Raw genomic sequence first — 25,300 nt, forward strand, 5'->3', positions numbered from 1 at the left:
AGATCCCCAGGTGGTGTAGAGCTAGTTTGGTGCTCTGAAGATCTCCAGCTGCCAGTTGGCTCCAGTTTTGGTAGGTGGCATAAAGCCATGTTTGCCTCTGCCAGGTATTGAACCAAGTGCAGCTCTGCCAGACCATAGCATCTGGTGCTTTGTATTAATGGGAATGGCACATACAATGCATCGATGTGTTAAATTATCTGGACCTGATTAAGTCTTTCAAGGGAAAAGGGGAAAGGTCAATATATAATATAATATTATATATTAACATATAATGTCAACAGAAGTTGGTCCAGGAAAAGATATTACCTCACCCGTCTTGTCTCTTGCATATCCTGGGACCAGCACAGCTACAGCAACGCTGCAAACAACACACGAATGGACATATATTTGTATCTGCCCTCATTGTGAGAGGTGGTATTGAGAATCCATACCAACAGAGAATTTATCCCTGGATATTCAGCCATTGTCTTCAATAGTCGTTCTAAAATCAAACAGCTCACTTTTAAGTCTTGTTCCACAAGTTCAAATGGTAGCTTTTAATACTTTAATGTTGCCCTGTGAAATATATTGAGAAGTTAGGGATGTCAGGATTTACAGAGTGCTGTAATAAAGCTAGCCTTGTAAACCAAAACAGTGTTTATCAGGATACAATTGAGAATCCAATACCATAATTTATTTTGATTGCATCTGGAATCTTCTGTTTGACTTCAGAAATAATGAAAGAAGACCTGAAACGTTTTGTTTGTTCAACTAGTATTTGTCCTAGTCAGAGAGATGTCCCAACCCCCTTCTGACTTCATTCTTTTCTGTTTGTTGTAAGGTGTTTTGGGACACTGTAAATACTTCAAAAAATCCGCTTTTTAAAAACTGACAAAAATTGTTTACATGTTTACTGTTTGAGCTGCTTTTTCCTCTGTATTAACACAACTCTCATTTTTAAGGTGAGATATCAAAGCCCTGAATCATTATAAATGTTGACTTTAAGAGCACATGCACATATGAACAGCTAATAAAACCTTATGGTCCCCTATATTCTCATTCACACTCTTCCTTAATAGATCTTTTCTTTTTTGTACATTTGTAAAGGGAAAAGCTTGAATTCTTGTTTGACCAGTGAAAATGTTGATGGCTGAGTTATGAGCTCCGGCTGCTGCTTCAATAAAAGTTGGCACACAAACTTGCACCCATGCATTTCAAAGCGATCAGACTGCTAGCTTCTGTAACAAACAGAACTGCAAAATAAGTGGAGTGAGGACTGATAATCTTATCACAGACTGAACAGATTATGTATTTATGAAACTTTTGATAAAGAGGAGGCTTAAAATTTCCTTCCTGGGCTGGAGTTTGTCACACTCTGGAATTTAGAGCTTGTGCATGGAGATTAAGGAAGCGTTTCACCATGATCTTCTGAAGTGTCTTGTGGACACTTCACTTAATGGTACTAAAACCTAAGCCGTGTATAGCTTTTGTTTATGAATCATACTGGCCCTCTCAACAAATGTGCAGTGTGGAGGGGGGAAATTCATGGAGGCATAGAGCAGCCCTATGAGGTGCTCCCACTATGGAGCTGCCTCAGGGACTGAGGGGAGGAGCCACACTAAACAGCATGCTTACAGCCACAGCTGCAGAAAATCCATGGGGTAGAGCATGGAAAGTTGCCATGGCCAAGGGCAGAGGATAGGGAGAAGGAAGAAACCCTTAGCTACAGCTGGCCAGGATCCAGATATTTGGGGGCCCATTATCTGTGGATGCCCAGCTTTATCCATGTGTTGTTTTTTTAACCACTTTCCTCGTGCATCTGTACTTCTACCCATTCTACAGACTTGAAAGGGAGAGTGAGTGAACTCTGGCTCCGTTTTTAAAAATTATGCTCTTCTCTCTGGGCTTTTGGAGCTCCTGTCTATAAATGTGTTAAACTGTGCTCTCATCTGTTTCCTTCACATCAATATCTTTTGTGTCTTATGGGACAGACTTCTGGTTTAAAGTGTCATGGTTTATATAGAAAGGAGGACAAATGCAACTCAAATTTGGGCTGGTATCAAGGAAATTCTGATGATGCTGTAGGAAATTTGGGGGGTGATGTGTGCTAGATCGAGGCCTTTCCTGGTTGGTAAAGGCCACTTTGACAAAGGAATGGCTTCCTTTAAGGAAGCACTTCTGAGACATCTGTGCAAGAAGCCATCAGGTAACAATTTTGCCTGTTACTGACCTAATTCTATCCTCCCTTTTCGGGGAAGATGGTTGGGAAGGTTGAGTTACAACAGTTCTGGCAGTAGCAGGAATCAGAGTCCCTCAACACAGTCAGTCTGATTTCCGACCTTGGTATGGTGATGAAATTGTGCTAGTGAAGTTAGTTGATGAGCTCCTCTCATTGATGAATGCAGATCAGGGATCATCAGATCCTCAACTGGCATAAGTCAGCATTAACTTCAGTGGACCTATGACCATTTACACCAATTGAGGATCTAGATCCAGGAATCCAGGTTGATTCTTTTTGATCTATCAGCTGTCTTCAATACTGTGAGCATACTGTATTGAGCATACTCAATACTGTGAGCATACTTCATACTGTTGGTGAATTGTTTGTGGTCTCTGACAGGGGTTGACAGAGCTTCCTTAAAGTAGCTTCACTTATTTTTATCTGTGATCCCATAGGGTCATACTGGGTGATTGTCTACCTCAAGACATACTGATGGGGGATACTGTAAAGTTCTCTCTCTCTTAGGCCAGTAGGTATGGGCTATGGTGGCTCTAGTTCACTGACACTCAGCCCTAGATCTTCCTTACATCCAGCCATCTTGTTGTAGCTGAGCACATCATTTAATGCCGAGATGAGACTGGGCGTTTTGGATGAGGCCGAGCTGTCTGAGGCTCAATGCAGAGAAGACAGAGATGATGTTTGTAGGTTGGTGGAAGTAACCTGAACAATTAGCAGAGAATATATCAGTCCCTTTGAGGGTGGGCGCCTGTTCTCTGTTTTGCAGGTTTTGTTGGGCTTTTGTCACTCCTGGATGCAGCAGTTGTCAAAATCATTTTGCCATCTGTGCTTGGCGAAAAGGAATACCAACTTTTTCTGTGGGATGCAGACCATGCTACCATTCTGTGTGCCTTATCACCTCAAGATTAGATTACTGCACTGCAGTCTTTGAGGCTACATCTTCAGATCAGTTGGAAGCTTAAGGGTGAAAGCTGGGTCCTGTTGAAGTTACTGGAAGTTTTACTCTTGACTTCGGTGAAGCCAGGATTTCATCTCTTCTCTTTCAGAACTAAATCCTACTCCTTTTTTGAGAGACCCTCATGAGTTTGTTAGAGTATTTATGAATCGGGGAGACAGAATTTGAACCCACAGTGATTAATTTGTTTGTTACCCTGCGAGACCAGGGTTGGGCCTGGCCATTGTGGCCACTGCTCCTCTTGCTTTCTAAACTTGGATGCATCATTGAAGAGACTTTGCTGGTCTCTAGGTAGACAGCCGTGATGTCATATTAGCACATGAAATGATCAGTGTACTGAAGTGCTGCTAACAGTGCTTCTGGAAACTCTTGAGATTTTTTTTTCTCCTCCCCCTAAATAATTCATCCTACTTTGCTGAAACTCTGAGAACAGCTAGAATGAAGCATGAAAGCCCTGCTCTGGACTGGCCGTTGGGCTTAAACCAGATGCACAATGAAAATTCCTCCTTTTTTATTTTTAAAAATTAAATGTTTTGCATACTAAACATGAAGTCTGGTTTGGAGAAGGTGGATGGCTATGTCTCTGCCCTTACTGCTGTGAAATCACCCCTTTGATCGTAGTCCAACATTATCCCTGGGCAACTAGGACGACAGATGGAATCTGAAGATGGTACTGCTCCAGTGATAAAAAAGTGAAACTTAATGAAGAAGGAGCACCGCCTTGGAGAGAAGCAGTAAAGCCAGCATCAACACATATTCCATTTTCTCTCCTTCAATTTTACATTCTGTGTAATACACTTTTGGTATTCCTAGAACTGTAGCATACCATTGTTCATTTTTTCCAATCCTTTTAAAAATCTACTTCTAAACCAAGTGCTCTTAATTGTTTAAAAATTCTCATTTGTAGAAACCGTGGTGGCAATTAACGGTATTTCCGTAACTTCTAAAGTACGTTTTTAACATGCGCATGCAGAATATGGGAGTTCCTACCTAAATTCTGGTCAGATGGGAATAGTTGCTATGGTTAATACTTTTGGACATGTAAGTCCTGCTTTTTTGGTCAGATCTTCTTTAATTTGGGTAGGAATAACTTTATGAATTATACATCCCATATGGATTGGACATCTCAGAAATTGCAATACTTGAACTGTCTTCTGCTTGCATGTGTTTTAAGGCTTCTGAAAGGCTGTTCAGAAACTGGAAAAGCTACTGTTTTACTTGAAAGTTCTTGCATGTAAGAGGGGCAATACCGGTTATCTTAAAGCAAAACCTGTTGACTGTAATTTTTCCTTGGGGACAAAATGGTATTAGCCCTGTAATCAATGGCGTAAATCTCTTTGCAATGGAACAAATGGTCTCTTCAGATCTAGGCAAGATTTGAGAAATCAGACGTCTTGCAAGGTGCTTGAGAAACTTCTACAGCAGCTCCCAAGTGGATAGGCCTTTGTCCTCAAGGAAGAAGCCTGCCTCTGAGGGTTATCCATCAACATGCTGCTAACATCACTCTCTGCTGCTATAAGTCAAAAAGAAAACTTCACAGTTGTGTTTTAATGAGTCATCTGCTTTTTCTAGTGGTCCTTTCATTAGTGATGTATTGTTAGGCAGATCAACGGCACGCAACTTCAGTGTAGATTTGTTGCCCACTGAATCGTTACATATGTCTTGGCTTTTGAGTAAATTCGTTTCATGTCTATTACAGGAATATAGTGATTGTGTGAAGACTTGGGAAGATAGTGAGGTAAAGTAAAGAAACTTTTATAGCTATTCAGAGTTTCCTTCTGATATTGGCACATTTCAAATCATACTTCTGACTGTGTGTTAAAGGGGGAACAAAAATGTGAAGTTAGGGCTAGTTCCGTCCTTTTTTCTTTATTTTTTTATATCCATTGTTTAAAGTCCTACTTTATTGAATGAAATGAATGAAAACTCAGACATATATGTCTGTGCAAGTTCTGTCATAGAGTACATTACAAATACCGTAGAGTGCAGGGCAACAAGCCAATGGAAAAGGAAGAGAAACTTTTCAGATAGTGACCCTCCCTTACCTGATTAACTGGTGTGAACACAATTATGTAAATGTTCATGGTTAGACTCCAGTGTTTACTACTGGAAAACACTGTACTCACAGAGTTAATGCTTTCTCTTTAAACACAATTGTGTGGAAAAATTACTCAGTAGCATTGCACCTGAAGTCAGTGATTTGAAGATCTCACTGCATGTTGAGAAACCTTTTGGTCTTTTTCTTTTTTCATAGTGAGAAGAGCACTTTGGCTTTCACCCTGAGTACATAGATAAGATATTTACGGAACATAGAAAAAATATTTACAAGACAATGGGCCAGATTCTCCTACTGACTTGTAACCCATGCCACCCAATTGCAATCAGTGTTGTTGCATGGGATATATGCTAGTGGCAAAAATAGTTCAGTAAGTTTTGTAAACTGGAGTCAATTTGCCTTTCTGATTGCAGAGTCCATGGGTTACAGTTAGTTAACTCTGCTAACTGGAGGTCTGTTCTACACATACACACAGCCTTTAAGTCAATAAAGAAAGGGATGCAAAACTTTTGTTGGGAATGAGGGGGAGAAACAAGTGACCTGGCTTTATATTCAAATGCTTCCAATTATGGGGACTGTTATCTCATCCCAGATAGCTGCGAAAGGAAACTCAAAATACTACTTTGTGTAAATATAGTTATTGCCTGCCTTATATCACTGAGAGTTCTCAACACATCTGGATTGAAAGTAGTTCCAGTAACATTAAAGCATGCTATTTTGGTTGGCACACTGAGATTATGGTACATGCCAATTAGTAATGGCTCTTGGAAACAGGCTGCTTTAAAACTCTCCCTGAACTATTCCCTTGAGAAATTATTCAATTAAGTACAACTAAAATTAATGCTCATGGTTTTTGTTCGAATAAAACAAAATAAGCAGCTGGGAAGGGAAACTTTTGGTGTGTGTTCTAAAATAACAGTTGTAGTTAATAATTGTGTATCCTGGATTCAGTGTTACCGTTTGTTTTCTTGGGATCATTGTTTGATTCTGAATAATCTGATGATCGTTTACAGCTGATGGCTTGGGACAGTTCTTTTCCATTGTCTAGGATGATTTGCAAATGTATTAATTAACTTCAGACATAGTATTTGGAGATGATATAAATAAAAGATCCATTTTGCTTGGATGTTTAGCAAAATTTGATTTGGCTATATATCCATCCCTTGTGAACTATTTTGGGTCAAAACGAGTGATAGGGTCTATTTAGCTGTGTTTGTTTAATACCATGTGACAGGTGTGAGGGATATGGCAGTCCTGGAGACATTCCATCGATACACATAGCAGATGATAAAGGACTCAGTAGTGAAGCAAATATTTTTCTCTGGTCTCCACTAGTAGGAACAACATATATGTTGTCCTAAAGTACACCAAGCTTACACAGATCCATCACATCAGATCATGGTGGCATCAGGCAGTGGTACTCACCCACTTCAGGGTGGCCTGGAGATCAAACATTTCAAAAGAACAAGGGTCCACAGTCAATACTTGAGGGGTAGATTGCTCTGCTTTGCTCTACTGCTCTTGTGCCTCTCGTGGGGTATGACAGGAGAAGTAACAACCCATAATTGCTCCAGTGGGAATTCCCTTTGTATAGAAGAGTCCCTGGGGGGTTCAGGAACAGTCACAGCTGGCTCCTACCCTTCCCTGCCTGCAATCCTTGGTGCAAGGGGCATACTGAGGAGGGAGGGAAACATTGTACTCTATCTGGAGCTGATGTGTGGTCCCTAGGTATCTGGATGCAATTTAGAGTAACCCCTGGGCTGGGGCAGGGAATTGGGGTTGTTATCTAGCTGTGAGGAGAAGAGGAGCCATCTTTTACTAGGTGCTTCCTTAAGCAAAGCCAGTCAAGCTCCAGTTTGTAGTCACTGGGGCATGGACGGTCGTGCCTAATGGTCAGAGTGGAGGATCAGAGGCCAGGAATCAAAGCTAGAATCCGAACCGGAGCCGGGGTCAGGAATCCATCCAAATGTTGAGCTGGAATCAGTGTTGAGTCTGGAGGGGAGTCAGTCACATACAGACGTGCCTAGGGTCAAGCCAGGGTCAGGAACCAGGGAACAGTGCCATGGTCAAGCTGGAGTCAGTCACATACAGTAGCAAAGATCAAACCAGAGTTGGAACAATGGCAAAGTCAAACCAGTTAGGAATTAAGGTTCAGTACAACAGCAGATCAGGAGTCCACTCAGCTGCTTCCTGTGCTGCCTCCTAGCTTAGGTAGTGTGTCTGGGTTAATTGGTGGGGCTGGATGTCTGCTTAAATCAGGATCTTCATCGGTGGAGACTCTGGTGGGCCAGAGTCCTGCTAGCCCCCTTCCCCTTGTAGTTCCAGAGAGCTGTTGGGTGACAGGGGTGGTCTGGGCACCACTTGGAAATGCATGGGCCTGTGTTCCAAGACCTGCAATTCCTCACACTGTCCTGCCCTGCTCAGCCAGACAGGGAATAGGTAATGCAGCAGCCAGAGCTACCATCCAGAGCTACCATGATGCAGTGGGGGAGCAGCTTAGCAATTACAACAGTGGAGGGACAGCAGGTTCTCAGAGCACACCCTGCTCACGCCAGAGATGCTGGGAAAGCAGTTGGGGCGGTGGCATGTAGCAGGAGAGCTGATTCAAACACTTAAGTTTATAAATCAGTGTCTGGAACATCTTTAGTGCATAAACAAACATACATTTTCTTTTGAACACCGCAACCTTCAAGGGCCATTGGTCAAACACCCCCTGTATTAGGAGGGGCTCAAAGAACTGTGACAAAAACAGGACAAAATTTCCAAAAGGAGCATTTGATTGGTTCCTCTGCAAATGTTAGTAAATATTTTCCTTAAAAAAAAAACAAAAACAAAAAAAACCCACCCCTGGAAAATTCAGTTCTCCATAAAATGGCCGCTGTGCCAAAGTGGAGATCAAATTGGATCAATAGAGTGTGAAACAGTCCTTTGAGTCCTGCTTCCAGTGCAAAACTTAACAGAGTCATCATAATGGAGTCCCTACTGATGCCTCTGTAATAATAGTTGTATTAAACAAGGCAAAGTTGAAGTCAATAGAAACACTAACGTACTTTGAATTTTAAGCTTTGGGGGTAAATTGAGAAAAAGCACCCATTTCTACTGAGGCATTGCCCGTGGCACATCACACAAACGTGAGATCCTTGCAAAAACTGGGCACATTAGCTGAGTTGGAGATAGATTGAGAAGCTTGGCTCTGAATTTCCTTCCTGTATTTTTCGGCTTTCACTCTGTATTGATGTTACAGCTGGCATATGGTACTTTAGGTTTCTGATGTACTTACATTAGTTGCAATCTTCATTTCATATCACTGCCATTGAACAATGCTTTCTTTCTTATTAACGTGTAATTGTGAGGTTTGGATGTGTACAGAATGGCATTCAAAGTGTAATTCATTTTCTTGGCATCTTGTTCTTCTCTTGAGGCCCCACGGACCTGGAGAGGGGGAATATACAGATTGGTTGGCTGCCAACCTAGATTCTTGTCTTATTGTTTTTTTGGGGTGGGTGGGGTGGGTGGGGGGGCGTTGCGAAGCATAAAGTATTATGTATTTTAATTTTCAATATATTTTTCGTAAGGCTAACTCCAATGTCCATATAAAATTGCATATTCTATGACTCGCGCATTGGGATATACTGTAGAGATACATTACGCGTGTTCTTTTAAATTGAAGAATAAATCATTTTGTAAAGATCTTTTTTGTGTGTGTGCTCGCCTGTACTGTTTTTCATGTGGCAATTTCTTCTTGGCTTTCTTTACTCAAAGGGCAGAAAGAGTGAGATTCAAGACATGGTTGCCAAAACCAAATGAGTCTTTTATGTGTTTTAAATAAATCAGAAAATTGTTTCGTGTAAAGCCTGGTATGAAAGTGGGAACTCGGGCTGTAGAGGGCCTGTTTTCTGTAGAAATTCACTCTTCCCTGGGACTCCATATGTGGTTAAGGAGAATGATAACAAACTCCAAGCCTATGGGGCAGGGGCACACCTGAATATGACATGGGCAGAAACTCTGAGTCATGTTGGGATGTAAAGAAACCCAAACCAAACAAATTCCTTTCCTGCTTCAGGGAGCAGGCTGGGGGGAGACATTGTTTCCTGTAAAAGAAAAATGCTGTTTTCTTAAATAGTGAAGTTTTCTGCTCTCCAGCCCACTGTCTGGCTTGCACTTGTTTTAATGGAGTTCTTACTGTGCCTCTCCCTCTGTCCACGCTCCAAGCCCCTCTCTTTCCTGATTAATTCATGAAAAAAACAGGGAGGAAGGGAAATAGTAATAATTACTTTATTTTATAACACCCAGTAGTGTCCTAAGCACCTGATATGTGCCTCATAGGCTGCATTTATTTGGCTAACATATGTCATAGTTGCCCAGACTTTGCCCAACCGAGGACTGCAGTGGCAACTTTCCAGGAGCCAGAGGGTTCCACTGAAGTTGCATAAAATAAAGCAGATTGCAGCTTCTTTCATTAGCAATAGGCAGCTGCAGCCTGCAGTGACCCCCCACTTGGACCAAACTGAAGCATTGCATGCTGGGATCTGTAATATCTGCGACTCTCACTTCTTGATTAAAGTGTATGGCATTTATGCTTATATGTTGCATTTTGACTACTGGCATAGGTTATTGCTGTTAGTCCTTCCAGGAATCAGTACGATGGTAATAGGTAAATTTCATGTCTGTAATGAGATTTGCATGATCTAGAACAACGGTTTTCAGTCCATGGTCCATGGACCTCTGGGAGTCTGTAGCCCATGCCTAAGATTTCCAAAGGGGTCCACAGTCCAGTCGAAATTTTTTAGGGGTCTGCACTTGAAAAAAAGGTCGAAAACCACTGATCTAGAGTTGTTCAGCACCCCAGGAGCTAAACGGAGAAAGTGAGTTAGAGTGAGGATTGGTGGGACTGACTTTATTATCAAACAGAGACCAAGAAAAGGAGTTGAGGGTTCTGGAGAGTGAATTGGAGTGGTCCGAAGAATATCATTTCTGTCCTGCCGGAAATTCTGAGGTTTAGAAATTTCATTCAAAATCAGGAGGAAAAGTCAATCTCAGAACTTTTCGCTCAGTGAAATATACTGAGAGATTTAGATTCGACCTCGTGAAACATTTAATTTCAACTTTAATGTTTTGACCATATATTTGTTATATATATAATATATCATAATAATAAGGGGAAACACAATAATAAAGTTGACATGAAATGTTTGGGCCTGATTAAAAAAAAAAAAAAAAAAACCCCGCAGAAAATGTGACAAAAGTGATCCATTCCCATGAAACCTGCAGTATGGCAACTGGACTGGGATTTGAGAGACTTGGATTCTATACCCAGCTCTGCCACTAGTTTGCAGGATGACCTTGGACAAGTAACTTCACCTCTCCATGCCTCAGTTTCCCCATATGTGAAATGGGGGATAATAATGACCTGCTTTGTAAAGCACTTTCAGATCTTCTGGTTGATAGTTATACAAGAGCTAGTTGATACTATTTGTCAAACAGTATTTTCCAATGGACGACTATTCCATCAGAAAATATTCAACCAGCTGTAGAATGAATTGGTAACGGAGTCTACGGGGAGAGGGAGCAGGGACCATGACGAGGGGTCTGAGAAATCATGGATATTGGAAATCACAGAGAGGCTTGGTGGAGACATGAATGATGGGGAGCAAGTGGGGAATTTGTAGATGAGGGTGGTGGTCATGGTGTATCGACCTGTGTTTTTTCATGTTAAACAGTCACTGTGGGACAGGTGACCTTATGGAAATAGAGCATCTAAAAATTGCAGGGTTTTGTTTGTTTGTTTTTAAATCTTATTACATGCAACAGTCTCTCCTAATACCTGGTCTGGGTTCAGTTCAGGGTTTGCCTTTGTGTTTCCCCCAGATCCTGGATGCAAGTGACCAGATGTAGTACTGTGCATATCCATTTCCTTTGGAAATGACTTATGGCTGTGCTAACGTGTGGTATGTCCATCCCAGGGGAAGCGCTGAAATTATCCATGCCACGGCTGGAGAGAATGAGAACCACTCTCTTTTAGAGAAGGCTTGAATGTTTTTCTGAATTTAAGTAAACCAGAGAAAGTTGGGGTTTTTTTATGATTTCACTGTAGTTTTCTACAAAAGCAAAATCTTTAAGCAAAAAGAGATACAGAGTCTTTAATAGTTTATCTGAAAAGAATATTGTAACTTTTGTTAAATTCAACTCAGCACCATTTTTATTCCCTGCCTTCTCCGGTGGTCTTTAGCATAGTTCTATAGATTCCTAGCTGTTGACAAACCTGATCTAGATTTCATTTTTACTCATTTTAAATTGTGTAAATACTCCCCCAACCACGCTCTTTCCACTGCCAGGCTGTTATTCCACTGTACTAATTTCAGAAGGTATTTTTCCACGGTGGTCAATTTCATTTGAATAATTTTAGCCATAATTGCACATGCTTGAATGGAAACCAAAATTCAGAGAGTGAGTAGTCTGACGCTACTCTGTCACACTGCAAATATTTAATTCAAAGACAGAGTAAATACACAGCAATGATGATTTTAAAGATCTTATTTCTGCACCATTAATGTGAAGTTTCAGGATTCTGAAGCCTGGTGATTAAAAATTTGTTGTAGTAGTAATAATAATCCATCACTGACAATGACGATAATATTGTTGCAATTCTCTTCTATGTCTGTGCATATAACTCTGAAGTCCAAACCCAGATGCATGGAGTCAGCCATACTGAGGGCATGGGTAGTCCATATCTGTGCTGTTTGATGATGCAGATCTGTGACGCCTTTCCCAGGCAGCCTGGAGACAATTTCATCTATCCCGCTCGAACCTGTTGCATGCTAATCTTGTCAGAGACCGCCAGTGAGTCCTGTTTTGAACTGTTTGCTTGAGTTCTTTGAGTTTGATGCCAGCCCACTGGAGACTGCTCTTCAAGTTATCTTTGAAGTACTTATATGGATGACCCTGTGATGGGTCGAACCCCCATTCTGGGTTGCTACCTGATGTGCTGGGATCCTGCTGAGTCCTCCTGTCCCACCAGCCTGGGTTCCCCTTATTCTGTGTCGCTCTGACAGGCTCTCAACCCCTCTTCCAGAGTGCACACACAGGTAGGGACACACCCAGCTGTAGAATCGTACAGTGTCTGCAATCAGCTTTCTCTGGGAGGACTCCGCTCAGGGAATTGCCCAGCATTCTGGCGCTCAAACCCTCTGGAGTGTAAACCCAAAATTATATTTGTCTTATGCTGTATAGAGATCTATGCAGTGTAAGCTCATGGAATTCACTCCCTCCCTCAATGTGGAGGAAGATATGCACAGCTACCCCCTCCCCCCATTATAAATTGCACAAACTGGCTTTTGGAATAAACAAAAACCAGGTTTATTAACTAAAATAAGTACATTTTAAGTAATTATAAGGGATAGCAAACAGATCAAAGTAGATCACCGAGCAAATAAAACAAAACATGCAAACTAAGCTTAATAGGAATACTGGCTACAAATAATAATTTCTTACCCTAAATGTTGTTTCAAGCAGATTGCAGAGTTTCTTGAAAGTAAACTGCATCACTTACAGCTTAAATCTTCAGGGATTCCTTTTACAGGCTGACCTTTCTTGCCTGGGCTCAGCCCCTGCCTCCCCCAGATCAATTCCTTTGTTTTTTCAGGTGTTTTCATCAGTCTTCCTTCTTGGATGGGGAGAATATGGAGAAGAGCCAAGATTAACTCACTCCCCAGCCTTAAATACGATTTGCATATTGTGGGAATGCTTTGTTTCCTAATTTGACCCCCACCTCCTTCCTGTGGAAAAGTACCAGCATTTCAAGATGGTATCCTGTACCAGGTGACATGATCACATGACCCTGCAGTGTCAAAGCAGCATCCCAGGAAACTTCTCAGGAAGGAGGGAGATTAGTATCTTCAAAGTCCTATTGTCCTTCCTAATGGTCCATCCAGGCTGATGGCATACTGTCTGGTGGATGTTCCCCAAGTACGCACATAGGAATATTGACTATGAAACAATTACAACTAACTTCAGAAACAGAAATGATACATACAATTTGGATAATCACATTCAATAAATCATAACCTTTCCAATGATACCTCACATGACCCATCTTGCACAAAACACATCTGTTTTGCCCTATTTGTAGCATAACAATATTTTATGAAGAATATGGGGCGTAATGTCACAGACCCTTCTTTCTTTTGCCCTGCCTCAGCTCCTCCCATTTGTTTTGGGGGGCGGTGGTCTTCCATTCTGATGACATGTCTGGTCTACCTATGTTGTGCTCTCAGTAACATTTCCTCAGTGCTGGCTGTGTTTCCTTTCTCAAGGACCTTAGGGAGGGTGTGCGAAATTGCTCAAACTGTTTAATGTGCCATCTATAAAGAGTCCATTTCTCAGAACCATAAAGGAGAGAGGTTAGGACCACTGCACTGTAGATCTTCAATTTGGTGGAGAGACGAATGTTATATTGGTTAAAGACTTTTATTTGAAGTCGGCCAAGGGCTTTACTGATTCTGAAGGCAATTTCCTTATCAAGGGAAGTCACTAGAGATGGTACAGCCCAAATACTTGAACTGGTCCACATTTTTCAGTTGTGTGCCTTTGATGGAGATGGCTGGGGCATTGGAATGAGGTGCTGGTTGGACTAAGACTTCTGTCTTGTTGAGACTGGTGGTAAGGACAAAGAGCTGGGATGCTTCAGAAAATCTATCAATGATGACCTGAAGGTTATGTCATGTCTATGGGCCATCAGGGTGCAGTCATCTGTAAAAACTGCTTTGAGAAGATCTCTCTCCAGTGTGATCATGGATGATTTGTATGAACCTTCTTGGATAGCCAATTTATGTAAAATAACCCATAGACCCTCTGTTGACCTTATCAAAGCCTTTGGTCAAGTTGATGAAAACTGCATACAGGTCCATATTCTGCTCTAAACATTTTTCCTGGACTTGCCTTACCACAAAAATCCTGTCTGTAGTACTGAAAGCTCGTCTGAAACCACATTGCGCTTCAGATAGATTCTCAGATATGTTCACAATGAGTTTGTTCAGTAGAATGCAAACTAGTATTTTCCCTGTTGTACAGAGGAGAGAAATGCCTCTGTAGTTTTTGCTGCCTTTGTTTTTAAACAGTGATACAATAATAATAGCGTCTTTAAAGTCTTGTCGCATTTCGTCTTCTTCCCAAATACTACTGAAGATGTAGTGAAACACCTCGATAGTCTTTGGGCCTGCTGCTTTGTACAGTTCTGCTGGAATTCTGTCCTTTCCGGACGCCTTGCCAGAGTTCAGTTGTTTGATGGCTTTCATAACCTCTTCAATTGATGGAGGGAGGTCAAGATCTTCTTTGATGGGTTTCTTGGGTAATACTAAGTAGAAAGTATTTAACAGTTGCTACTAAGGCCGGTGTTTCCATTTTTGAGAATAAGACTTTGAAAAGGAATATGCACCGTTTATATGGTAGATAGGTGATTGATCCTTTACAAGTTCACTGCAGCCATCAATATTGCTTTGAATTTGCCGTGACTGATGTAGCATGACAAAGAGCTAGCTTTTTAATCCTTCTGGTTCATCAAATGCAGTTAAGTTCTAATAATTAGGCCCAGATGGATGGTGCAGTGATGGATTAAAAGTGTAATACTTCTTTAAAAATGTTTTTTCAGTTTTAAAAAAAGTATGTATGTATGGTGCCTTATGGCTTCAGCAAGGTATCTTGGGCTAAACTGAAATAAAACCTAAACACATTTTCCTTCGTATTTTTTTTTTTAAATGGTTCCGTTATACACTATCCTCCCTTATATACCTCTGTCTGGCTGGGCAATAGTAGATGGAGCTCATTTTGAGGCTGTCAAGTCACTTTACTTTACTTTCCCATGAAGGCTGCTTTTTATCAGTACATGGTTGTCCTTCCCCATCCTCTAGGAGCTGGTCCTGTACTTTCTCCCTCCTCTTCTGGTTTGGGAACGAGTGACCAATAGTGGAGCCTGGCTTTCTTGCAGTGCCACAAAATGCACTATGCCGAGGGATGAAACATTGACCTTGCTTTAAAATAAAATAGTGTCAGGCAATTCAGAACACAGCAATCTGCCTACTTATCCACACAGACCACCAAGAATTCATCCTCTTCCCACCCTTGTCTACCCTCCTCACTGTCTTTTCTTTGGTCTTAAGAGTTGTTCAGGGTTTTGGCCCTTATTTACAAATACCTACATGGGATTAATTCATGTTACTTGACGGTAACCTGAATTAATCCCAACCTGTTGTAATCTTCATAATCATGAGATCCATGACAGCTAGAGCAATGGAATTGACAACCTGAAGAGCAAAAGTCATACACAAAGAAGGAACTTTTGTGGCAATTGTCCCATACAGAGACCATCTTGTGTTCACCTTGGTAAATCGGTAAAGCGCTCAGAAAGCATTGTGACACTGTGAGATGAGAACCTAGATCTCTGAATAAAACCTGCCACTACAATTTACAGCCCAGATTTTCAGAGTTTGTCTTCAGAAACGTTTTCAAAATTTCCAGAAATCTGAATCTTTAGGAGTCCACATTTCTCTGCTGCCACCTTCCAAAAAAGGGATCAGAGGCTGGTTGGTGATAGGTGTTCGTATGCTATGGAGTTTCACAGTTAGCTATCTCCACAATTCTTCCTCCAGAAACCTGTGTAGTTACTTGGGTCACCCAGCTCATCATCTGGGGTTTGAAAATGGCTGCAATTCTTGGTTTGGTAGTTGATCACTTTGAAAATATCAAGGGAATGTGTGTGCATTTTTAAGGGAGGGGTCCAGTTTTATTAAAGGCCGGTCAACCTGCTTGGAAGGCCAGATCACATCATCAGTTTTTAAGCAGAAGTTCACATTGATATAAATGGTACAATGCAATCTAATTTCTAACTGATTTAATGCATATTTTGTGTTGTAATAAGCCCCCAAACTTCTCCCACTTCAGCTGTGCCTGGATTACTGAAACACTTTAAGTGTTTACAGCACATTTTATCTTCTGTTCTGTGATCCTCCTTTCCTGAAAGAAAAATCTCAACTAATTTGGGTGAGTTGGCAGTTAGTGGGGCATCTTTAAGTGTGGTTTGCAGTGCAGTGTTACAGCAACGTCCTTCATGAGGTCAATGGCAACCTTTCAGTGTTCAGCTTGCTTTCCCATTCTGCTGTGTAGGAAAATAGGAAGCTTTCATTCCTTTGGTTGTCTATCAATCTCTGCCTATTTATCTGTGTTCCTTCACTGTAAAAGAGTGGTGGTGGGAAGAAACTTGCATTGAAAAGATAAATGTTATGCTGGGCGGAAGGGTGCCATGGATTCGTCTCCCTCGGCACCCTTGGTGGATAATCTGATTCCTGCCAGTAGTCTCTTTCCTACAGCCGGCTCCTGCTACCTAGAAATATATAGATATTGTAGCAGTAAAACAGAGAGTTGAAAAATCTACCTTCTAAAGTAAATATACATTGTAGTCAAATCATACTTTATTCCGTTCAGCAATTTCTCTTAATATACATGATGGTCAAGCGCTCTTAGGAGTCTGAACTGAACTGGGACAGTGGAGATGGAGGAGGTGCGTTGCCCAAGCAGTGGTGCTTACAGGTTTTATTCCTTTAAAAGGCTGTGGGGTTCTGGGGGAGGGGCACTGCTTGCTACACCTGCTTCAAGAGGTATAACCCACTCTCTCCCAGTACAGTCATCAGAGTATGTGTAGGGACACAGACTTCCTTCCTGTTCCCAGAATTGCCCTCTGCTGGGGTGGCTAGGTCTGCTAAGCGTGTTGGTTTCTCCTGCTGCCCTTTACATCACAGCCTTTTGGGCCAGATTATGCTTGGCCTCCTGAGCAAATGATTTGGGAGGGGGCTCTTTCTGCTGTCTTTGCCCCCTTGTGTCGCAGCACACCTGTACAAGGGAGGCCTCACTTAGTCCTTAGCACTTATGGGTATTAAGTTTTGCCAGGAACTTCGTGGAGCTCATTATCTTTGTTAAAAATGTTGTACTAGAAGATTAGGACACTTGTGTGGTGTTGTACTGGAATTGCAATGAAATTGGCTCAGCTGAGCTGATTCCATTTATATTTAAAGCAAATGGTGACAGAAAATCTTTGGGAGTTCAAAACGTTTCACCCAAACTAGATGCAGTGCAGCTCTTTGGAACAAAAATCTCTCTCTCTCTCTCTCTCATATTTATTTTTATGGGGACATGAGTCATTGCTAATATCCTGACTCAGGTAGTGTGGGACGAGAAGGATTTAGAAAGGATACAAGCATAATACCTTGAGCTTTCAGACAAAAAACGCTCCTGGTTGCATTTGTTTCTCCTCATTTAGCTGCAGCCTGTTCGCCAGGATGTTTTTCAAGGAGGATCTGCTCGGTGTTGGCAAAGGAAAGTATCTTATTTCCCAAGCGTGCTTATCATTTTGTCCTTGACAACGATGGGAAACTGAATTGTGAAGGGAACTTTCAGCACGCTTTTTTTTTTTTTAAATTTAGAGGCAAACATGAGAAAACTCTCCTCTGCAATGCATGCAGCATTGTGCTGGCTTCCTGTGTGCCCCATCACACAAAACAGATGCAGCTTTCCAAAAGTTCTGTCATTGCAGCCTTTAGGCTTGAGAAGGGGGAAGAAGGAAAGGGAATTAACATCCTGAGCTAAACCCGTGATTCAAACCTTGTGTCTGAATAAGTGGTGGTTGGGAAAACAGTTTAAGATGAACAAACAGCAAGATCTTCACCAGTGTAAAAATCACTCCTAGATAAGGCTACGTTTTAGTTACGGGTATTTTTAGTAAAAGTCATGGACAGGTCATAGGCAGTAAACAAAAATTCACAGTCCATGACTTGTACTATAGACCCCCTGAATAAAACTTGGGCCGGGTCGCTTGGGTGCTGGGGTGTGTGGGCCAGGGTCGCTGCAGGTGCTCGGAGGGATCGCCTGGGACTTCTGCTGGTGCTGGTGGGAGGGCACAGCAGTGTGCAGCCCGGGATCCCTGCTGGTATTTGGGGGGCTGGGCATGTGCTGCCCGGGACCCTGCTGGTGCTGGGGGATGGGGAGCTGGAGGGGCTGGCAGGCTCGCTACCTGGATCCATGTGTCCCTACACTTCTAGGGGGAGGGAAGGCCAGGGGGCTCCCTGTGCTGCCCCCACCACAAGCTCCGGCTCCATAGCTCCCATTGGCCAGGCACTGCGCCAATGGGCTCTCTGGGGGCGGCGCCTGAGAGCGCACACAGCACACAGACCCCCTGCCCCATCTGCCTAGGAGCTGCAGGGACATGCCGGCCACTTCCGGGGAGCTCCCCAAGGTAAGCACCACCCTGCATCTCAACCCCCGCTCCAGCCCTGAGACCCCTCCCACACCCATACTGCCTCAACAGCAGCTGGTGCTGCTGGCCCAGAGGCTGCCTGATCTGCTCAGGCAGCCCCAGAGCCAGCTGCACCAGCTGCTCCAGAAGTCATGGAAAGTCACGGAATCAGTGAATTCTGTGACCTCCGTGACAGACAAACAGCCTTACTCATACCAAATGTAAATACGGTAGAACCTCAGAGTTACGAACTGGCCAGTCAATGACACATCTCATTTGGAACTGAAAGTACACAATCAGGCAGCAGGAGAGACCCAAAAAAACCCCAAATGAATTACGGTACTGTTAAATGTAAACACTAAAAAAAGAAAAAAAAAGTTTTTGAGAGGATTTGACGAGGTAAGACATTGAGATGGTTAAAAGCAGCATTTTTCTTCTGTATAGTAAAGTTTCAAAGCTGTATTAAGTCACTGTTCAGTTGTAAACTTTTGAAAGAACAACCATAATGTTTTATTCAGAGTTACAAACATTTCAGAGTTACGAACAACCTCCATTCCTGAGGTGTTTGTAACTCTGAAGTTCTACTGTTGTTGTTTCATTCTGTCCCAGGTAAATATACAATATTCCTGTTAGTTTGTATAAAAATGCTACTTTGGCATTGGAGTAATGAGCAGTCTAGATGAGGAGAACAAACGGAGAATGGGGGAAATGGGAAGAAAGGCAGAAGTAGCTAATGCCTGGCCATAGAGCTCCGTTAATATAAACATTAACTAGTTTAATAGAGGGAAAGGAATACAGATGTAATATTTTAAGATTCAAAAGTAGTACAGGATTCTTTTCAATTCCAGTTCCTTGTCGCCTAGAGATGACTTAGACCTGATGCTATGCATTTTTGCGCTAAAAATGACTATGGGGGAAGCTTTCTAAATTAAAAAAAAAAAAAAAAAAAAGGCAGTAACATCCTTAACTCCTGTTGACTTCCCATGAGAGCTAAGTACCTCCCTGCCACTTGTGCTTATGGAAATCTCCCCCTGTTACTTCATAGCTACTCGGTCAGCTATGTACAAAGGAGAAAATCATGAAGTGAATTAAAATCTTGATTTTTTTTTTTCTCCGTGTAATCCACTGACATGGTCAGGCACAGATTTAATTTCTTTGTTTCCATCCACAATTGCTACTTGGGATGGAGAAAAAAATAGATATAGTGGAAATATGCATAAGGAAAGTTTATTTTCTTGCAGCAAATGCTAGAGAATAATTTGTTGCCCAAGTTTTATTTTTTTCATACATCAGTGGAAAGCTTGTGTCTGGTTCTAGATGTATAAAATAGTGTTTTCTAGAAATCATAAGAACAAGTAATGACATTAACGGTGTCAACTGTGCTTAATTCTGCATTCCTTACACACCCAAAAGGTCTTGTTCACGTTCATTAAAAGTCTTGGGTTATTTGTGTGTCACCATTTGTGTACAGAGCAGAGAGGAACTTGGGAAATCTCTTGTTTAAAATAGCTTACCATAATACAGTCAAAGCAATAAAGGTCTCATACTGCATTTGGTAATTGCGCTGTTTAACCCTCAGTCAGTGTGTAAACAGGGTATTATATGCATTAAAAAATTAGCAGGATATTAACATATTTCAGTATCACAGATGTAACATAATTCAATTGTGCTCTTCTTTCTTTTGTCTTTTTTTCCTCAGTCAATTAAGTCTTGAAGTTTCATTAGCGCTGTAACTGAGAAATGCAATACTAGGATCCTTTTGTGCACAAATGACTTCATAAGTCACCACCTGCCAGTTGACACTCCAGTGAGCCCGAACTTATATGAAAAGATACTGAATTGAATTTATTAAGACCTTGATCAATAGCAGGGAAAGTGCGAGAAGTGTAATCAGAGGAAGATGTGCTGAAACCTTATGCGGTTTCTGGCTGCTGTCCCTCTGCTAATTTGTACTCCTTGATTTCATTCATTTATCACATGAAACTCATTCCTAACTGCATGGTAGAAATCAGTTGAAATGTAGAGGATTCACACATCCAGAAATAAGTAATGTGTGTACATTTCTAAACAAAATCTAGAGGTGCTGACCATTAAGAAAGTGATCTGAATTCTATTTCTAGTTGGCAGGATGAATTCTGAGGAAATTTTAAATGGCAAAGTGGTCTTCTTTAAGGTCTGTGAGAATAGCTTTGTACCGTATGCCTAGATCTTCAAAATTGGGTGTGTGTAAGTTTTGGCACCCTCTTTTGGAAATCTCAACCCAGGCTTTTTACCTAGTTTGGTTTTTAGGACAAGGATACATCCAATGAGTGCATGGGACTGGGCAAGGCTTGGCCTGGAATTTCGTTGTCCCTCTGTTAAAAAGTATGTGCAGGAGAGCCCTCTTCCAGTTAATCAGTGTGTTGTTTTTGTTTTGTTTCTTCCACCACCAAACAGCTTGGCTATAAGTGGAATTGCCATTTGTACATTGCAGTGTATTGAAACAATGTGAAACTTTTTAATTTTGTCCTGCTGCAATCACTGCAGTGGAACTAATGCTTGCAGAAACATTTACAGAAATTGCAATTGTGAGCCTCTTCCATAAGAATATATAGGAACAGCCAAGCTGGGTCAGACTAGTGGTCCATGTAGTCTAATATCCTGTCTTCTGACTGGGCAGAGCCAGATGCTTCAGAGGAAATTAAATAGAACAGGGCAATTTATCGAATGATCCATCCCCTGTTGTCCAGTCCCAGCTTCTGGCAGTCAGAGGTTTAGGGACACCCAGAGCATGAAGTTACATCCCTGACAATTTTGGCTAATAGCCATTGATGAACCTATCCTCTATGAAATTATCTAATTCTTTTTTGAACCATTAATACTTTTGGCCTTCACAACATCCCCTGGCAAGGAGTTCCACAGGTTGACTGTGCATTGTGTGAAGAAATATGTACTTATGTTTGTTTTAAACCTCCTGGCTGTTTAATTTCATTGTTTCAGAGTAACAGCCATGTTAGTCTGTATTCGCAAAAAGAAAAGGAGTACTTGTGGCACCTTAGAGACTAACCAATTTATTTGAGCATGAGCTTTCGTGAGCTACAGCTCACTTCATCAGATACATACCGTGGAAACTGCAGCAGACTTTATATTACATGTATATACACTTATATTACATTTATATTACTTTATATTACATTTGCAAATTGGATACTATTAATTTAGGCTTAAATAGAGACTGGGAGTGGCTAAGTCATTATGCAAGGTAGCCTATTTCCTCTTTTTCCCCCCCCCCCCCCCCCCCCCAGATGTTCTGGTTTAACTTGGATTTAAACTTGGAGAGTGGTCAGTTTGGACGAGCTATTACCAGCAGGAGAGTGAGTCTGTGTGTGTATGGGGGTGGGTTTTTGGAGGGGGGTGAGGGAGTGAGAGAACCTGGATTTGTGCAGGAAATGGCCTAACTTCATTATCATGCACATTGTGTAAAGAGTTGTCACTTTGGATGGGCTATCACCAGCAGGAGAGTGAATTTGTGTGGGGGGGTGGAGGGTGAGAAAACCTGGATTTGTGCTGGAAATGGCCTAACCTGACGATTACTTTAGATAAGCTATTACCAGCAGGACAGTGGGGTGGGAGGAGGTATTGTTTCATATTCTCTGTGTATATATAAAGTCTGCTGCAGTTTCCACGGTATGTATCTGATGAAGTGAGCTGTAGCTCACGAAAGCTCATGCTCAAATAAATTGGTTAGTCTCTAAGGTGCCACAAGTACTCCTTTTCTTTTTAATTTCATTGTGTGACCCTTGGTTCTTTTATGTGAAGGGATAAATAATGTTTCCTTATTCACTTTCTCCACACCATTTGTGATTTTATAGACCCCTATCATATCCCTCTCAGTTGTCTCTTTTCTAATCTGTACAGTACCAGTCTTTTTAATCTCTCCGCATGTGGAGGCTGTTCCATCCCCTAATCATTTTTGTTGCCCTTCTCTCTACCTTTTCCAATTCTAATAGATCTTTTTTTGAGGTGGGACAACCAGAATGGCATGCAGTGTTCAAGTTGAGGGCATACCTTGGGTTTATATAGTGGCATTCTGATATTTTCTGTCTTATTATCTATCCTTTTCCTAATGGTTCCTAACATTCTCTTTGCTTTTCAACTGCTGCTGTACATTGAGCAGATGTTTTCTGAGAACTCCATGATGACTTTGAGATTTCTTTGAGGTAACAGCTAATTTAGACCCCATCATTTTGTGTATACAGTTGGGATTATGTTTTCCAATGTGCATTACTTTGCACATGTCAACATTGAATTTCATCTGCCATTTTGTTGCCCAGTCACCCCATTTTCTGAAATCCCTTTGCAACTCTTCACAAAGAGCTTTGGACTTAACTATCTTGAGTAATTTAGTATTGTCCGCAAACATTGCTACCTCACTGTTTATCCCTTTTCTAGATCATTTGTGAATATGTTGAACAGCACAGATCCCAATACAGACCACTGGGGGACCCCATTATTTACCTCTCTCCACTGTGAAAACAGACCATTTATTATTCCTACCCTTTGTTTCCTCTCTTTTAACCAGTTACTGGTCCATGAGAGGACCTTCCCTCTTATCTCATGACTGCTTACTTTGCGTAAGAACCTTTGGTGTGGCACTTTGTTAAAGCTTTCTGAAAGTTCAAGTACGCTATATTAAGTGCATCACCCTTGTCAACATGTTGTTTTGACACCTTCAAAGAATTCTAATAGATTGGTCAGGCATGATTTATATCGCAAAAGCTGTGTTGACTCTTTCCCAACATATCACAGTCATCTGTATGTATGATGATTCTGTTCTTTTTAGTTTCAACCAATTTGCCTGGTACTGAAATTAGGCTTACTAGCCTGTAATGCCAGAACACCTTTGGAGCCTTTTTAAAAATTGGGGTCACATTAGCTATCCTCCAGTCATCTGGTACAGAGGCTACTTTAAGCAACAGATTACATACCACAGTTAGTAGTTCTGCAATCTCATATCTGAGTTCCTTCAGAATTCTTGCGTGAATCCCATTTGGTATTGGTGACTTATCACTGTTTAATTAATCAGCTAATTCCAATACCTCCTCCGTGGACACCTCAGTCAGGGATAGTTCCTCAAATTCATCACCCAAAAAAGAATGGCTCCATTGTGGGAATCTACCTCACATCCTCTGCCGTAAAGTATGCATTTGGCCTTTCTGCAATAGCCTTGTCTTCCTTGAGTGCTCCTTTAGCTCCCTGATTGTCCAGTGGCCCCACTGAGTGTTTGGCAGACTTTCTGCTTCTGGTATACTTGAAAATATTTTTGCTGTTTAGTTTGTGTGTTTTGCTAGTTGCTTTTCAAATTCTATTTTGCCCTGCCTAATCATATTTGTACACTTGTCTTGCCAGGGTTTGTGTTCCTTTCTACATTCCTCAGTAGAATTTGACTCCCAATTTCCTAAATGATGCCTTTTTACGCAAATCACCACCTTTAGTCTGCTGTTTAATGGTGGGGCCATGTTTCTGGTCCTCTTGCTGTTTTTTTGATTTGGGGGTATACATTTAGTTTGTTTGGAAGTGATGCAAGAGAACATCAGATATTAATTGTTGTGTTTCGCTGCTCCTTTTCCCCAGAGATCATCGATGACCTCACCAATTTGGTAGCAAATACGGATGACAAACTGCGCAGTCAAACCCGGCATGTGAAGATGGTGGACAAAAAGTCAACTTCCTGTGGTAGGAAATGGCTTGTGTACTTCTATACTCATATTAAATTCACAGGAACAAATTTATCCCTGGTGCCAAGAAAGTTGTATGTGCTGTGGTTTCCCTCTCAAGAAAATTCTTGATATTGTTAATTGATGAGATTTAAAATGTGGCTGACAAAGGTAACAGTGTTGATATAATATAATTTAAGCCCCCTTAAAGTATCTGACTAATTACCACATAATTTTCTGGTTATAAAATAGCACTATACAAAATCAATGCAGTACACTTTAAATTGATTGAAAATTGGATAACTGATCTCAAAAAGTAACTGTAAATGGCAAATCATCATTCAGTGCTGGGAGGGGATATTTCTAGTGGGGTCCCACGGGGATTATTTGTTGATCTGGTGCTATTCAGTATCTTTATCATTGCTCTGCAAAACATAAAATCATTGCTGGAGAAGTTTTCAGTTTACACCAAATTAGGGGAGTGGTAACTAATGACCGGTCAGTTCTACACAGCGATCTGGATCGCATCATAAACTGGGAGCCTCACTTGAACATGTATTTCAATACCACTAAATGCAAGGCTGTGCGTTTAGGAACCAAGAATCTACGTCATATTAGTCGGATGGGAGACTGTATTTTGGAAAGCTGTAACTGAGAAAAGGACATGGAGGTCGTGGCAGAAAATGAACTGAACATGAGCTTTCAGTGTCATGCGGTGGCTGAGAACAAATGTGATCCTTGGATGAATGTCAAATAGAAATGGTAATATGGCATTGTTGAGACCATTACTGGATTACTGTGTTCATTTTTGTTGTCCACAATTTCCAAAAGGGTGTTGACAACTTAGAGAGAGTTCAGAAAAGAAGTACGAGAATGATTTTGAGCTCTAGAAAACCTACCTTGTAGTGACAGGTTTCAGAGTGATAGCCGTGTTAGTCTGTATCAGCAAAAAAAACGAGGCGTACTTGTGACACCTTAGAGACTAACAAATTTATTTGGGAATAAGCTTTCGTGGGCTAAAACCCACTTCATCAGTTGCACGGAGTGGAAATACAGTAGGAAGATATATAGATATAGATACACACACACACAGAGA

At 41.4% G+C, this 25,300-nt stretch overlaps 1 protein-coding gene across 2 annotated transcripts in view; it reads left to right on the top strand.

Annotated features, from left to right (window-relative positions):
• The window catches only part of STX8 (syntaxin 8), a 178,866-nt gene that overhangs the window by 90,995 nt on the left and 62,571 nt on the right, over positions 1-25,300 (top strand). For both annotated transcript variants that reach the window (XM_077833967.1, XM_077833968.1), the window contains exon 7: positions 24,122-24,223. In XM_077833967.1, the coding sequence (XP_077690093.1) occupies positions 24,122-24,223 (102 nt within the window). The remainder of the gene's footprint in view (positions 1-24,121; positions 24,224-25,300) is intronic.

This window comes from Eretmochelys imbricata, chromosome 14, assembly GCF_965152235.1.
Source record: "Eretmochelys imbricata isolate rEreImb1 chromosome 14, rEreImb1.hap1, whole genome shotgun sequence".
In the NCBI taxonomy this organism is placed as follows: Eukaryota; Metazoa; Chordata; order Testudines; family Cheloniidae; genus Eretmochelys; species Eretmochelys imbricata.